We start from the raw sequence: 17971 nt of genomic DNA on the forward strand, positions 1-17971 counted from the left end.
TCAGATCACCTAGCCCTTGTCTTAAGTATTGAGATGTTCTGCTTACAGTGGCAAAATGAGGGTCAATCTAGCTCCCTTATTTAGTTATAAGGCCGAAAGTGCACTGCTATGCTAACTCCATTATATCTCAATATTGTAACATTTGTGACAAAAGATCACAGATAAAAAAAATAACATTTTTGTGCAGAATACCTGCCAAGGACCTCTACATCATTTATGCACCATTTTAAAGGGCTTAAATGGTACACAAGTCTTCATGCAGACCCTCTACAAAAGGGTGAATTTCACCCCAATCACTAAAGGTTCTACAATACACAAACATAAGAGAACAGGGCAAGAAGAAACTTTTAGTGGTACCTGAATTTACATGCTTTGGTATGCGTTTGTATCAGACCCTTAACAGTCTGTAGTATAACTTATTTTATTTATAGTATTAAAAGTTGGATTTCTGTAAATATACCATTGGCTCTGGAGTTTCTTTAGGGATCTTTTGGATACGAATAGGTCAATGAACCCATTAAAACCTTTCTGACCTTTGTGTATATCTCTAAAGACATAGTCACACCATACTAGTTCAATATGCTGTGGATATAAAACCAGTGTCAAATATTGTTCAAGTGGCATTCAGCTGTATTTGATGATTTAGTATTTTTCCTTATTTCACTGTAGGTGGGACCACTAAAACAGAAAGCACATAAACGTTTATGAAATAAAGTCTAAACACAAATCCTTTCTTACTTGCTATTTAACAATACTTGAATGTGTTTACATTTTATCTTAGTAGGATTCAGTTCTCATTATTTTGATTTATTCAATTAGCATTTTTCCCCTACCACTTCCTTAAACTTTCGACATCCTCAGGTTAGATAAATTCATACACTGATATTTGGTAATCACTAGACACTCAATCACCAATCTGCAGTATTGATCAGCAGCTTTCACATTGACTGTGAATGAGAAATGTGAATTCAATATCGAAGACTGGAAAAATAAGAGCAGCTCACCAGCTTTATAAAACCACAAATGTCCTATCCATCTTCCTGAAGCTTTAGCAAACAAAACCCCACTAAAACCTCACAACTCCTTCCACCCTTCCAATGACAGGTAAGGAGGTTTTATCAAGAAAACAGGAGATAGTTTATCTGGTGTAAGAGGAAATCAAGCTCAACTTCAGGTAAAAGTTATACATGTGGAACATAGACATGTGTATCCATGTGGAATAAAGCAAAGGGAGTATCAACTATGAAAGCCTGCAACTCATTCATTTATCATAGATGTAACTGACCTTGGGCTTGTCTAGAAGGGTTAGAGCCTGGCAAGCTGGGATGTAAATCTACTGCTCACTAAGATGCTATACACAGTCTGCGTGCCATGGACGCTGCTGCTGTGCACTGAAAGTTCCCTATTCCGCTTTGAGGTCAGACCAGCCCTAAGAATACTGTTTTTAGCAACCATTGGAATGAAGAACACTGTCCCCAGGGTTCAAAAGGAGTACTCTAACTCCGGCAGCATTAAGCTAAGATCCTGTTTCTGAACACTTCTTTAAACCGACATCAGTCCTTTAGGGAATCTCCTGATGTTGGGATGGCTGAATATTTTACAGTTGTCAACTGAAGGAATAGCAGAAAATTGAGAGACTTCAGTTATAACAACAAGTCCAAAAACAGACTAAGAGGGAGCAGAGCATGGAGACATGTTATCTGCTGCCAACAAAGATAACAGAAATGAACACGGTTAGTAACACTGGAGGGTTTTATGGACTGTAATACGAAATGTAACTTTACTGGACACACTAGATCAGAAGCTGATGTCTCAAAATCCAAGCTGCAAGATAAAGAGACTTTGGCCTGGGGATGCAGAACAAGGCTGTCGGCCTGGGCTAGACATTCTGAAGACAACCATGACAGATCCAGAAGATGCACTACTTGGCCCAAACAGGAGGGATCAGAATGACACAGGCCTTGTCCTGTCTGATCACCAATGTGCATACAAATCCACAGAACAGGAGAACTCTGCTCCAGTCCTAACAAGAACACATCTCTAAATGCGTTTCCATCAATCTCTGCTCTGAAGCAAAACTGAGGGAGTTTTGCATTGCTACACCTGCAGCTAGCCACAGAAAAGGAAGGTACTGAGGCAACTGGGGCCAGGCTCTTACAATCTCACCTGTGAACATTCAGTGCCTTGAGGCGATGCTTGTGCAATCCCAACACCCACTGCTTTTTGAGGACCTTGGGGCACATCCCACAAGAGGTAACATGCAGAAACCACCTCACGTGTTATCAGTGTACAATTTACTTATTCTCAAATTTTTTGCTCCAATGGCATTTCAACTCATTTAAAGTTAAAACAGGAAACTGAGGCTAAGTCTACTCTTAAAACATCTGCTGATGTAGTAACAGGGTTGTAATTTTTCTTTTTAAATAACATTGTATAACAGCAAAAGCTCTAGATTAGATGCAGTTATACTGGCAAAAAAAAAAACATGCTTTTGTGGGGAAAAGCTCATATAATTTAGGGAGCTGATATTCGCTATTCTGACAAAAGTACTTTTTGGTATAAGAGGCATCTATACTAGGAGAGTTTGCAGATCTAGCTATTCCTGCAAACTCTTTTTAGTGCAGACTAGGCCTAAGTCTATTCAGGTCTTTTTCTACAGCTCAGGGTGATCCACAACACAACATAGCATGGTTAAACGCAGGCAAACACTATTTTAGACAAACAAAACTTGCACATGAATTCAACCTATCTAGATACTTATACAGCCCTTACCATTATAGTAAGCAGCGCCTCCCAAGAACAAAAAACAAGCACATTTAATTCACCACTTGCTAAGAGTATCTCGACAGAAAGCAGATGTTTGGTGTGAGACACTGATAAGTTTATTCCAAGGAAAGCTAAGTCAAAGAGGTGGGATTTGCAATTTGTTCTAAAAGCTGCAGTTCATGGAGTTTAGAGTCACTACTGGATTGCTTTGCTCACACAGCCACCATATGAAATGTTTCACTTACCAACTAATGTTAATAAGAATAAAAGTGTGGATACTGCTGCTGTTCCATAGAACATGATGCTGATATTATGCCCCATTAGATCAGTATCATCAACTGTGTTTGGAACCAAAACTGGTGGTAACAAGAAGCCAATTGCCGTGCCAAGCTGCAAAAAGAAACAAAAAACAAATACACTTTCCTGTGAACATAAGCAATCAAAAGAACAAAGAAAAAAGTCCTAACCTGTGGAATACGGAGCTTATATTATAGCACAGAAAGTGATTAATAAGAATTACAAAGGAAAAGTGTTCCTGCATTGTACTGAAGGGCAGCAGTTATTGATCTGTCAATTGTACTGACAACCAACAGCCAATATTTCCATAAACGAGTTTTCCTCTCTTCACTGCAATGCTACAGTTGGAATGTTACACACTGACAACAAAAAAAATTATGGAAGTCCTTCTGTAAGGAGGAAATTTCATATGAGAACACTGCTTTATGCACAGACATTTACTTGGCTTGTCATTCTGTAACTGAATGTACAGTACATCTAGACAGGACATGCGTTTCTCTTACAAACCAGTCTTCCCTCGTTCTTGATCATAATCCTGCATTTGACTTCACAGCCTGATGTTATAAAAGGGAAGTTCAGCATTATATTTTCACTGCAGGATTAATCAGGAAGAGATTGGCAACTGGGAAGGGAATGCCTTTGTAGAAACACATTTTCAGTTACTATTAAGCCTGACAAGAAGTGCCATAAAATACAAAAATAGCAGGTTTATGTTTTGGGCCAGTTTCAATTCAGCCTCTAATTCAAGAAAAATAGAAGGCTATGACTTAAAATTTGGCTCCTGGTATGTAAAACATTTGAAAATTTCTGCAGGCATAAGCATAGTTTCTTTAAATTTCTCTTGGTTTTGTCTCGTTACTGGCCGCTGCTTAGGCAGTTTGGGTGGGAGGGGGCTCAGGGCTGGGGAAGGGAGTTGGGGTGCGGGGCAGCACATACCTCGGGGAGGCTCCATGGAAGCTGCCGGCATGTTCCTGCAGCTCCTAAGCAGAGGGACCAGGGGTCTCAGTACGCTGCACACGCTCGCAGGCACCGCCTGACTGTGGTTCCCAGCCAATGGGAGCTGTGGAGCCAGAGCTCATGGCGAGGGCAACGCAGGGAGCCCCACTGGCCTTCCTTCCCCCTAGGAGCTGCAGGAACACCCGGAGCCGACTAGGGAGCTTGCCAGCCCTGCCAAACCTCCCCCTATACAGCACCAGCGGGGGTGCCGGGCCACGCCACAGTCCCTGTGGTGCCCCCCCGACCATTCCCCGAGAGCACCCATGGTCCCAAGTGTTAGTTAGGGGAATATAGTACAAGTCATGGACAGGTCATGGGCCATGAATTTTTGTTTACTGCCCGTGACCTGTCCATGACTTTTCCTAAAAATACCCATGACTAAAACATAGCCTTAGTACTAACTAACTCACTCTTATAGTCGGGTAAGATGACTTCCAGTGGAACAAGAGTGAAATTATCAGCTCCTCTCATGAATTATCCAGTCGTGCTGGCAAGATTACTGAGGCTCACCAAAGGGTAATCCCAGTCTGTTTGTCCTGAACTGGTTCATCAGATCAGGACTACAGCTGGTGAGCATGAAGACTTCTACCTGAGTTTAGGAGCATGAAAGGGGCAGGTCCTCTTGCCTACCCCCAGCATCCCTCCTCCATATGGCATCCCCCATAGAAACACCACATGAGGGTCTGAGATGTGGAGTCATGGATGTGCGCAGGGAATAGGAGTAATCAGTTCTTAAAGGGATTCCACAGAGCTAATACTTAAGTAGCCTAGCACACCAAGGCAGCATCATCATAGAGAGCCTTGATGCAAGGATTGCTCCGATTCAGAAGGACTGAATGACAATTTGCCCCAAGCTCACTCTCAGACCACAAGCCCTGCCTACATCTCCACATGACTCTCATCCCCCACGATCTTCTCGCCTCCACCCCGGATGCTGCAGTATTACAGTAGTATTTGTTAGTGTATTTATTCTCTCTTCTTTTTGTTTGGGAAAATGATAATCAGTTATTTAACACAAAGCTAAACAGACCTTTCACCTCATTACAAGTCTCAACTGAAGCTTGTTTCTCCATTAGTTTTTTTCATTGTTTACCTAACTTTCATTGGATTAGTTTTTCTGAAAAACTCTTAAAAATGGAACCATGCTGTACATATTTGAAACAAGCACTTTGTAAGTTACTTGGTGATGTTACCCCAGTTTTGTTCTTTGATGTGCTCAATGCTTTTTTTTGCCTCTGTCTTCACGAACAAGGTCAGCTCCCAGACTACTGCACGGGGCAGCACAGCATGGGGAGGAGGTGACCAGCCCTCTGTGGAGAAAGAAGTGGTTCGGGACTATTTAGAAAAGCTGGACGAGCACAAGTCCATGGGGCTGGATGCGCTGCATCCAAGAGTGCTAAAGGAGTTGACGGATATGATTGCAGAGCCATTGGCCATTATCTTTGAAAACTCATGGCGATCCAGGGAAGTCCCGGACGACTGGAAAAAGGCTAATGTGCCCATCTTTAAAAAAAGGGAAGGAGGAGGATCCTGAGAACTACAAGCCAGTAAGCCTCACCTCAGACCCTGGAAAAATCATGGAGCAGGTCCTCAAGGAATCAATTCTGAAGCACTTAGAGGAGAGGAAAGTGATTAGGAACAGTCAGCATGGATTCATCAAGGGCAAGTCATGCCTGACTAATCTAATTGCTTTCTATGACGAGATAACTGGATCTGTGGATGAGGGGAAAGCGGTGGACGTGTTGTTCCTTGACTTTAGCAAAGCTTTTGACACGGTCTCCCACAGTATTCTTGCCAGCAAGTTAAAGAAGTATGGGCTGGACGAATGGACTATAAGGTGGATAGAAAGTTGGCTAGATTGTCGGGCTCAACAGGTAGTGACCAATGGCTCCATGTCTAGTTGGCAGCCAGTTTCAAGTGGAGTGCCCCAAGGGTCGGTCCTCGGGCCGGTTTTGTTCAATATCTTCATAAATGATCTGGAGGATGGTGTGGATTGCACCCTCAGCAAGTTTGCAGATGACACTAAACTGGGAGGAGAGATAGATACGCTGGAGGGTAGGGATAGGATACAGAGGGACCTAGACAAATTAGAGGATTGGGCCAAAAGAAATCTGATGAGCTTCAACAAGGACAAGTGCAGAGTCCTGCCCTTAGGACGGAAGAACCCCATGCACCGCTACAGACTAGGGACCGAATGGCTCGGCAGCAGTTCTGCAGAGAAGGACCTAGGGGTTACAGTGGACGAGAAGCTGGATATGAGTCAACAGTGTGCCCTTGTTGCCAAGAAGGCCAATAGCATTTTGGGATGTATAAGTAGGGGCATTGCCAGCAGATCGAGGGACGTGATCGTTCCCCTCTATTCAACATAGTTGAGGCCTCATCTGGAGTACTGTGTCCAGTTTTGTGCCCCACACTATAAGAAGGATGTGGAAAAATTGGAAAGAGTCCAGCGGAGGGCAACAAAAATGATTAGGGGACTGGAACATATGACTTATGAGGAGAGGCTGAGGGAACTGGGATTGTTTAGTCTGTGGAAGAGAAGAATGAGGGGGGATTTGATAGCTGCTTTCAACTACCTGAGAGGGGGTTCCAAAGAGGATGGATCTAGACTATTCTCAGTGGTGGCTGATGACAGATCAAGGAGTAATGGTCTCAAGTTGCAGTGGGGGAGGTTTAGGTTGGATATTAGGAAAAACTTTTTCACTAGGAGGGTGAAACACTGGAATGCGTCACCTAGGAGGTGGTAATCTCCTTCCTTAGATATTTTTAGGGTCAGGCTTGACAAAGCCCTGGCTGGGATGATTTAGTTGGGGATTGGTCCTGCTTTGAGCAGGGGGTTGGACTAGATGACCTCCTGAGGTCCCTTCCAACCCTGATATTCTATGATCCTCTGTGGTTTGTTTAAGTACTTTCCATATTGGATTATAAGGGACAGATAATTTAGCTTCTATAACATTTAGTTTAAAAGAAATACATCAGCCAAAGCCTCCATTAAATTATAATGAGCCTCTAACAGCCATGTGCCTTTGAAAACTTCAGAAAAGATGCTGAATCAGAGCAGTCAGGTTTCTCATACAATGCCAGCTTTGAAATGACTAACTAGTTTAGATTTTCACTTATGTAGGCCTGCCGCACTCATTTGCAAGGAAAAAATCACATTAGTTTGTGGGGAGAACGCACAAAAACGTACTGGATCTTAACTCTCTCCTTGTTGTGATAGAGAATTTTGCTGTGTGCCTATCAATGGAAAATCTCTCTTAGGATCTGAATTTTCCTCATTCAAACAACATCAGTTCTGTATACTGTATTAGAAAAGCAAACATGCAGAAATACACCATTATCAAAGTGTGCCCCCGCCCCATCAGCGCCTTCTAACTTCAGCTGAGATTTTCCCCAGTTTCAACCAGATTCTTCTCTTCCCCTCCTTCCGTCACCTCGATTTCTCCCTTCTAAACCATGGACTTGTGGCTGCTGCACTGATGAACACCGACCTACCCCTGTCCCCCCAAGACTCAACCGGGCATTTCTTTTCAAAAAAGAAGGGCGCAAACCCGACTCCCACCTTCCTACACAGCCCATTTCCCCCCGGATCTTTCGCTCCCTTTCCGCATTAGCTCGCTCTGCCCCCCCTTTGCCCCAGGCCCCCCGGGCTCCCCTCCGCTCACCTGGTTGCCCAGCACGGCCACGGCGCAGGCAGTGGACACCTCCCTGGGCCCAAACCAGACAGCGGCGATGCGGGAGGGCAGCCCCAGGATGAAGACCTGGGCCACGGCGCACACGGTCTGGGCCAGCAGGGTGAGCGGGTAGAGGTCAGGCCGGGCGCTGGCACACTTCAGCCAGGCGCCCAGGCAGTTGAGGCCGGAGCCCAGCAGGGCGGTGAGGCGCAGGCCGCGGGTGTCCAGCAGCCAGGTGGCCGGCAGGATGAGCGGCACGTAGGCCACCATGTAGACCATGGAGAGCCAGTCCACGCGGGAGTGGGGGGCGCCGTAGAAGCGCGCGAAGACGCTGCTCAGGATGCTGTACTGGATCCACTGGAAGGCGTTCACCAGCGAGTAGAGGCTGAACACGGCCAGCACGGGCAGCCTGCGCCAGGAGAGCCGGGGGGCCGCCCGCGCCACGCCCGAGCCCGGGGAAGGCAGCATGGCCTGCGCCTCCGGGAGCGCCCCAGCATCCGCCCCGGCGGCGGGGCTGCCGCGCTCGGCCTCCTTCCCCGGGAGGAGCCCATTGGGCTGCGGGGGCATGTCCCCCTCCTCATCTTCCTCCTCCGCCCCGTCCCCAGCCATGGCCGCGCCTTCCCCGCCCAGCTTCCCGAGCCTCACGCCCGCTGCGCCGCTCCCGTGGCCCCGGCCGGCCCCGGCGCCGCCAGCTTGCTAGGACAGCAGCGACAGAGGCGCGCCGTGGAGAGTCCCTAGCTCTGCCGCGCACACGCGCGCGGCCCGGCCCGGCCCCGCCCCGGCCCCCGTCTCCTCCAATCACAAGAGAGGGGCGGAGCTTCTACGCCATCCTTTTATCCTACCTGGGGCGAGCGCGTGCGCTCCAGCCCCGCAGGCCACTTGCGCTCTCCCCGGTGCCCGCGGGCGCTACGCCTGGAGCTGTCCAGCCGCAGCGCCGGGCCGGTGTAGGGCACTAAAGTGCTCACAGCGGCCGCCCTCCTGTGACCTCCCTGGCCCGGCCCTTCGCCCTCCCGCGGGTTGTGGGAGGAGGGGTGTAGTGTATTAAACTGCTCCCTGTAGGAATGTGCTACTGGTCGTAGTTACTGATAGGTAATGGATTGTAATAAACTGCTATTGTAGTAAAGTGCTACCGGACGTAGCAAAGGCCTACAAGTAGCAGTTTCTTGCACTGTGGTGTATGTGAAATTGCTACGTGGAGAAATGTGCTATCCGTAGCAGTTATTTATACGTGAGCATTGTAAGAAACAGCTTTTGTCAAAAGATGCTCAACCCCTGTCAAAAGCAGTCCGCAGAATCCTACGGCTAATAAGGGCAGGGTGAAGGGCAGTGGCTTCAGCAGATGTCCTGAGTATGCTCAGTACACTGTAAGTAGCACATTACTACAGAGAGCACTTTACTCCGCTACACCTGGCCTGAGCCAGGTCAAGGTGGGAGGCTGAGAAGAGGGTCTCCCCCCGTAGAGAAGCTGGGAGCCCAGCAGAGAAGCAGGATCCAGCCCCCTGCCCTCTCAGTGGCCCTGCCCCCCCCATGAGGATCCAGCTGCCCCCTGGCAGCAAGACTCCCCAAAGAGAGGAGCCCCTGCCCCCTCCCCGCATGCTCAGGGTCTCTGCCCCATAGGGAAGTTGGAAGTGATGTGGAGAGGATCCAGCCCATCTCACCCTCCACAGAAGGACCACTTCTCTAGAGGGGGCCAGAGCCCAGAAAATGTGGGGAAAGGAGCCAGGGGCCTTTCCCTGCTGAACACCCTTTGAACTGGGGAAGCTAGAGCCCAAACAGGGATGGAGGAAAGTGCCAGCCCCTCTTGCCTGCTGGCAGAGCTACTGTCCAGGACAGCCCATGCTTAGGAGCAGGTGGAAGATGCGCTTCAGCATTGACTGTAATGTATACCCTGCCTGACTAGGAGTGAAGAAAGTCTGGCCCACAGGCTCTCTCAACCTCCCTGGGCCATCAAGGACAATCCCATGTAGTGATGGAGAGGATCCAACCCTTTTACCCCTACAGGAACCCTCTCACCTCAGGGGAGACAGGTTCAGGTTCTACCCCTCTGCCCTATTGCTCCCCTTGGGAAACTAGAGCCCCAAAGATAAGAGAAGGCATTCCCTCTATACAGTGAGCCAGAGCCCAGCCAGAGCCCAGCTAGGATAGTTCTGCCAGATAATTCCCCAAGAGGCAGAGCCAGAGTCCAAAAAGCGAGGAACCAACACCTGTTGTTTTATAGCACCCTTCCCTGCAGGAGGAGACAGCCCTATTCCCTCACATTAGTATTGCTAATCCCAAGCATTCAAAAACCAAGAACCATGGCTCATTTACATGGTGCCACGCTAATTAGGTTGTAAATTCCAATGTTTACTAGCCCGTGTGGATCCTGCTGGGATGCACTGAAAGTTCCCTACTGCATGTTAACGTAGTACTGTTTGAAACAGGATTACATTAATACACACCACAGAACTTTCAGTGTGCACCAGCAGGGTCCACATGGATCAGTTAGTGCACAATATGCTCGTGTGCATTGGAATTTATATCCCTCCCAGCTATGCGTAGAGCCCTGCGGAGATACAAAAAAATTTGGATCTGCATCTGAGATAATTAACTTGTATCTGACCCACGATCTGCACTCCACTTTTTAATATGTATCCGCACCAGCACCCTGTCTTGTAATCTCATTGGTAGAGCCCTGCACAGATACAAACATTTGGATCAGTGATCAGCAAAGATGGTAAACAATACATCCGCAGATATCCACGGATTTGCAGGGCTATAGCTCTGCGGACTAAAGAACCGTGTAGACAAGCCCTCAGAAAAAAAAAATTGTTTTCAAAAGCCTTTAGCCGGAAGTTTCCCATCCCCAAAGTGTATGTGATAATTTCACATTCAAAATACAACCTTAACATGCACATGCAGGGCCTGTGGCAGAGCCAGGGGTTGAGCAGTGAGCACTCCCCAGCACACTGGAAAGTTGGCGCCTGTAGCTCCAGCCCCAGAGTCGGTGCCTATACAAGGAGCCGCATATTAACTTCTGAAGAGCCGCATGTGGCTCCAGAGCCACAGGTTGGCCACCCCTGTTCTAGAGACATCGTTTGCTCCAGTCCCTGCTGCTGGGTCTTCAGAGAATCCTCCGTGGGCATGTCTAGCCTAGGAAAGAGAGTTTCTAGGGAGAATCCTCATATTGAACGCCCAGCGTTTAAACATTTGTAAAGCTGTTCATTCCTGTCTATTAGATGCTAAGTGGTATTTAAAAAAGTGTTAATTCAAACATGTTAGCTAATGTTTTAAAAACCACCCCTTTTTTTTCCTGATCTAAAGGGCCTGTGTAGGCTGTGCATGGGGATGATTGACAAAAGTCTGGGGAATGTTACCTACAACCCCCACATAACCTCAACAGAAGCAGCACTGCATCCTCAGTGCTATACTAATGCTCTTGGCTGCACCTACCCATGCCAGTCTAGTGTGGTTCTTGGATCTGTACTCACTGACCCTCTGACCCCATCGCCCCTCCATGCTGTGCATTCGCCCACGGAGCACAACACTGGATTATGCAAGGTGCATGGACACTGATGCTGCCTACCTGTATCCTAGCTCTGGCTCAGTGTAGTGGCCTTTATTGGAGTTACAGGATTTGGCTCATTGTAGCTGCCATGCAGAAGTGAGAAAAGCTTGTCCTACCTGGTAATTTAAGGCACAGATGGGAAGACATCAGTTGTGATGGAACCATGACCATGTTGAATTGTCAGTTGCTAGGCAATATGGATCTTCACCAACTGTCCCTTGTTCCAAAGTCCTTGGGCAAACATTCCTTTGTTTTTTCTCTCTACCACTGAAATTTGGCTTGGGCATCACACACATAGATCCCCCGCCCCAGAAAATACAGCACTGCCGAGGCTCAGGTGTGTAGTGTTTTCATATTGTTAAGATATTTTTCTTGTAAAAGACTTTCACTTCCAGCCCCCCTATTATTATTTATTTGTACTGTATTAGCACCTACGAGCCCCAGTCCTAGACCAGGATCCTAGTGGAGAAGGAACTATACAAACACAGATTTAAAAAACAGACCCTACCCCAAGGAGTTTAGAGGAAAGATAGATTTTTTTTAAAACCAGGCTTGAGTACTGTTAGAAATTTTAGATCAGCTTTTGGAGAGAAGGCATTTTAATCAAATAATATTCTGTAAACTACCTATGAGCTATTTAGATGCGTCTAATAGTAACATTGTTTTAGATAAGAAACTATGTTCTTTGCAACAAATGTCCTTTAAGTTCTCACATTTTATGCACTGGCAGTTTTGACAAGATCAAGGGATTTGAGCCTTGGTTTTTTGGCACTATTTAAATTTAGGTAATTATTACAGCTAGAATAATTCTATGAATATATACTGCATTAAAAAAAGTTAACCCTCTGGCTACATTTGCTTTTTCAAAATACTCTAGCAAACAAGTTCTGGCATGGATATTTGCTGACTCCATGACTTTTTAGTGAATATTGGAGAATATCCAGAGGAAAGGAATTATGAATTCATAGAAAACAGATATGCATCAGAAACCTTTAAAGATTATGTTCATCCAATCATGGAGCAGAAAAAAATACCATGTGACCTATGTGTCCAATAGTCCTTAAATATTTTTTGAATATAAAATATAAATTGTAAATACGCTACAAGCCAAGAATTTTTTAAATCTTAAGATTTTCTCAAATTTATTCAATGATTAAGCTGCTCACCAACAATTCAGAAGAGGCAAAATTAACTAAATAAATGATTCAACAACTAATAATTTGTCCAGCTCTAGGAACTATATTCTGCCTAAGTTTTCCCTGCAGTTTCAATTGACTTTTTTGTATGTGAGACTCCATCTGAAGATTTTAAAGTATTGTTAATTAATATGTTATTAGACTTCTAAGGCTTGATTCTAAACTCACTCTGGTTTTACACTGGTCTTATTCCACTGACTTCAGGGAAGATCTTCCTGAATTACTCCTGTGTAAATTAGATTGGAATCAGGCACCTTGGATTTTTTTGTTTGTTCCTAGGATAAGAAAATCTGTAGTTTAATAGTTTATTTATATTTTTATCTGTAAAAAACAGATACAGGGTAAATGTTTCAAACGTGCCTAAGTGACTTAGGAGTGTAAGCCCCATTTTCAAATCTAAGACACTTTTGCCAGTATAAGCTGTGTCCACATTGGGAGTGCTTTCCTGGTATACCATACTAGTATACCTTCATCTGCAAAGAACTCATAGGCAATATCTGCACTACAGACCCTATGTCATTATAGCTATGCCAACATAGCCTCCTAGTGTAGATGCAGCATATACTGACAGAAGGCCTTAGGCCTTGTCTTCACTTGCAAGCTATTACAGCAAATGCTTCTAGTGGAGACGTAGTTTATATAGCCAAAAGCGTGCTTTTGCCAATACAGCTTATACCAGTTCCCTGAATAAAATAAGCTATACTGGCAAATGGACATTTTTACTGGTATAACTGCATCTGCAGTAAGGCATTTGGTGGCATAGTGATGTCTGTCAGGGTATGATTTTTTACCACACTAGTAACAGACATCGCTATGCCAGCAAAACTTTTAAGTGTAGACCAAGCCGTAGGCTCCTAAATCAGTTAAATTCATGAACATTTTCTCACAGATTTTAATCTGATTTAGCCAAATTCTGCCCTTGACTTTGTGTGTGTGGTTCTCATTGAAGTTTGGGGAGTCCCCTATGTTCATCCGAAGACACAATCTTTAAAGCTGAAGAAAATACAAGACTTGATTCTGCTCTGATTGGCTTTTCACCATTGTTACTCCACTGACTTCAGACTTACTCCCGATTTCCACCAGCAAAGCAAAGTCAGAATCAGGCTGTTTGTCACTGTGGACACGTCTTAAATTTCACTTCCATGGCAAGCGGACAGAGCCAAAGATTCTGTTTACATGAGGATTTGTTTGCTTTTTTACTAGGAATTCTGCTTATAAGAGACACCCACCTAGATACAATGGGTGACGCAGAGAAAAAGCGCCTGATTGAACTGAACATGACAAGGGACCCCTTGTGTATGGTGGAAGGAAAAAGTGACTCAACCTGGCTCAGACCTCAGAGGAGACACTTCCCTCAAAGTAATCGAAGTTCACTAGAGAACTACAGAGAAAAAGAGCCTGCGCTCGACACTGGCAGGAGCTCCTGGACAGCACTCACTCCTCTTCACCACAAGGAGAGAAGGCACTTTCCAGAAAGAAGTAAGTTATATGCATTACAGAGAAAAAACACCTGGGGCCAAATTCATCCCTGGTGTAGCTCCATTGACCTCAGTGAATTTAGACCAGAGATTAATTTGGCCCACTATGACCACCGGAATATTAGGTTACAGGATAAATGTCTTCAGCTGCCACACTGGTACAGGATGAACCTCTCTAATCCAGTACTCCCTGGTCGGCAACATTCTTGGTCCGGCATAGGCACTGACTCAGTGGGTAGTCAGGGGCTGGAGCACCCACGGGGGAAAATGAGTGGGTGCGCTGCATCCACTGGTGCCAAGCTCCCCCCCTCTGCCCCCTTCTCCCCGTGCCTCTCGCGCGCCGGTGGCTCCGTGCTTACAAACTCTTCCTCCTCCCTCCCAGCACTTCCAGAGCACCACAAACAGCTGATTCATGGCATTCAAGCTCTGGGAGGGAGGGGGAGGACCTGGGGCCGGCAGCTGGGACCCTGGGCGAGGGGCTGGGATCTGGGGTTGGCATCAGAGCCCCGGGGCGGGGGCCATGCTACACTACGTACAGTAACTTTATAAAGTGCTTTGAGATTCTTTGGGATGAAATGGGTGTTGTTCCATAAATGATTACACCACAAATAATATTTTCCTTTTCTGGGATGGAGGAGAACAAAACCTATTGGTTATTCACTGCCCGTACATTTCATTAACACGGAGTTGAGATTGACTGACAGCGTCTCATACTCTTCTAGAACAATCAAGGGGACCTATACTTAAATCTCTGAAAACCAGGAAATAAAGAGGTATGGTACACACCAACCCCACCCGCAATCTTACCTCTGTCTTCAAGCAATGCCCCAACACACCAGTAACACACACACTAGCATTCTACCCTTACAGGTGCTCAAGAACGCTTTGGGAACAGCACTATACAACAGAGCACTATAAAACAGAGACAAACACCTTTTTGTTAAGGCAAAACTCAAGTTAGGTCTCGTTTAGCAAACAGGAGTTCCCTGTACTTGGTCTATATCCAAATACTAAGTCTACTCTACACAGATGACCCCAGACTTGCAAAATGTTACTATCGGTTCACCCTTGCCTAAGGCTTCCTTGTGAGACATTGCCTTCGCTTACCCCTCACTAAGACCCAGAGACTGCTGACATGCATGCCACCAGACTGCTGACAGTCTCCATGGCAAGGAGACATTTTGTGCACTTCTACTAATACAACCTACACAACTGAGCACTGAAATGTAGCATGCTTGATCCTTCAAGATACAGGTAAGGGTACAAGGTACTCCTCATATCAGTGACAGCTCTGGCAACCTGCTCCAACTAATCTTTCTGCCATTCTGTACAGCTACAGCTAACAGTGAATGGCGGTTGGAATGCATGCAGATAAATGATGCAGTGAAAATCTGTGGAACACAAGACAATGGCACATTCTTTTAGTCATGCCTCATGTCTACTTTAGTTCTGGTAACACCCTTTACTGAATCATTCCCAGCAGCTATTGTCAGCTCAGGAACACGAGGTGGAATGATAACCACTTATATTAATACTACAAATTCTGCTTTCACTTGCTCATTAGTCAGGCAGTTCTTATTAACACTATTCAATTGCAGACAATGTAAGACTAGAACTCATGGTCTCCTAGTTCTTAGGGCACTTTCTCCAAGGACAAAGTGGATTTTGATGGGGTGGGAGGAAACATGGATCCTCCTTCTCCTTTTGTCTGTGTCCCATCTGGAGGTTCAGTTGTGTGTGGGGCTCTGTTTCAGAACAAGAAAGGAGGCTAGGTTGGAGTTAGGAGCATGTGAAGTGCATTTGGAGTGTTCAGGGTTTGAAGGGATAAGAGCTGAACAAGTTCCAGCGTACATGTTCAAGCAGCCTTTTCCCCCCTAATGCTTATAAGTTGGCCACATTCCAATGGATTTTCATTGGGACAGCAAAAGGCACCTCTAACCTCGGAACTAGCCCTCTGCTAAATGTCAGGTTCCTGTTCCAAACCACAAGTACCAGAGATGTTTGGAAAAAAATCAAAAAATTAACACTTTAAAACAACCTATTTTTTGCTGAACTGTTTTTGCTCAAGCTTAAAAAATCCCAAACAACAACTGAATCTCAATCCAAGACCAAACACTGAAATTGTAACTCCAGACAGTTCAAGTTTGCCAGAGTTATAAAGCAACTGAAACGGCAACCTTATACATTCTGCTACTGCTCCTCCTCCTATAATATAAATATATATTACTAAGAGGAATCGATTTTCATAACTATTTTCAAACTTTACTTTTATCCTGCAGATAATGCCATTTTTGGATGAAGCACCACTTAAAAGCGGCCTTCTTGTTTGAGCTCAGGACATTTCACAAAATAAGGAGAAACTCAATATTACAGGGCTGCTTTTAAAATGCGTTTGGATATCTAACACTGGTAGTTAAGCTGTTTCAACAGTAGCTCAGTTCCCAATTAAACTCATTACTAACACTCTAAAGTACATTTTAAAAACAACATAATGTACTTTTCTTTCTCTTCATGAAACTTGAACCTCAGGACAAGACTCAGAAATGAACAAAAGTTGATTCACTGGAACTGCCTAAGACTCTACAATTTTGACCATGAAACCTACTGTTTATTCTAAACTGAATTAAAATTATAACTTTTATGCATGGTATGCAGATAGGATTTCCAGTTTATTTTATGTGTATTTCAAGCTGTACATTTCAGTCATTAGAGGTTACATTTTAAAATTAATTTCCAAAGCATGTTTGTCCAAATTTAACTCCCTGTTACAGTTCTCAGCGCAAAGGAAAAATCTAAGCAGCAAAAATGGATTGGACAGCTAGTTCCCTCTATCTCTAAATGATTTTTTAAAATTTAACAACAAATTTGGGCAACATAATAGCTTTAAAACAAAACCCCTTAAATTTCATATTAGCTAAAAAAATCAGTTTTCTTCCTTGCTTATTTAAAAAAAAAGTGACAAAAACGTAGTGAAGAGCCACAGTATTTGTAGAATCCTGGACTAAGGGTGGGTGAGGAACAGATTGCTGACTGATGTAACCCTCCCTCTTCCTCCCACTCCCTCCCTGATCAGGAAGTTGATTGCCCAGCCCCCACACTACTCATCTGGTCACATATCACTTCCCACCTCCGTGGAGGGGTGTTTGGAGTATAAGTCATTGAATGGGGGGAGTGGGCAAATGTTGGGGGTTTCAGGCAATTGTCTGATCCATGAGGTGTAGAGCGAGGTAATCACTGGGGGGGTGGGGGAGAGTTGTCAGACAGTTATCTCTAAAACTACTTAGTTTGTATATAGCACGTCATCCATAGATAAGTATCATTATCCCATTTTACAAATTGGGAACTGGAGATACAGAAACATGAAGCGACTTGCCCCAGGTCACCCAGCTGGTCAGTGGCAGAGCTGGGAATAGCATCCACCTCTCCTCCCAGTCCACTGCCAGACCCACTGGACTGCACTACCTCCAAAAGGCATGAATTATAAAAATACTGCCGTCTTCTGATTGACCCAGTGGTCCACCTGCAGCTCAGGGGAAGCATCTACATTACAGTGGTACAGCTGCAGGGTAGATGTGGCCTGGTACAAAATTGATGGGAGGTCAGAAATTAGGCCTATTGCATTTTCTTATCAACACTAATTGGCAAACAAAGATTTCTGAAAGCAATCCTCTGTGGCTCTGGAAAGCACCAGCTAGGGGAATGCTGTGGTCTCAATATGCCAATATGATGCAAAAGTTTGGCTCAAATAGCAGAGAAAGGTGCAGAATTATAAGACGTGAGAGTCCAGATTCAGAAGATTCCTCTTTAAATACCAATGGAAATAAGCATTACTGGATTTTTTGATCTATATAAAAGGCATGGAAAGCTGCAGTCTTGTGGCTCTCTTATTTTCCATCAGCCTGCTCTCAAACTATTAATCGTAACTGATTTTCACCTCATCAACAGTAAAATAGCCTACCTGTATAAATACAATAGGTAAAACTTTATTGGGCTTTTTATTCTTTAAGATGTCATTTT

At 45.1% G+C, this 17971-nt stretch overlaps 1 protein-coding gene across 2 annotated transcripts in view; it reads right to left on the reverse strand.

The window, feature by feature from the left end:
- The window catches only part of FLVCR1 (FLVCR choline and heme transporter 1), a 34862-nt gene extending 26384 nt beyond the window's left edge, over positions 1 to 8478 (reverse strand). Inside the window, exons 1-2 of one of the 2 annotated variants that reach the window (XR_007355675.2) lie at positions 7725 to 8478; positions 3012 to 3156 (exon numbers count right to left, since the gene is read on the reverse strand). Coding sequence is in view for 1 of the 2 variants with exons in the window: in XM_048843138.2 (XP_048699095.2) it covers positions 3012 to 3156; positions 7725 to 8342 (763 nt within the window). In the remaining variant the exon portion in view is untranslated. The remainder of the gene's footprint in view (positions 1 to 3011; positions 3157 to 7724) is intronic. The other variant, XM_048843138.2, reaches the window with a different exon arrangement.
- Positions 8479 to 17971: the final 9493 nt, after the last annotated feature.

Source organism: Caretta caretta, chromosome 3 (genome assembly GCF_965140235.1).
Source record: "Caretta caretta isolate rCarCar2 chromosome 3, rCarCar1.hap1, whole genome shotgun sequence".
NCBI lineage: Eukaryota > Metazoa > Chordata > Testudines > Cheloniidae > Caretta > Caretta caretta.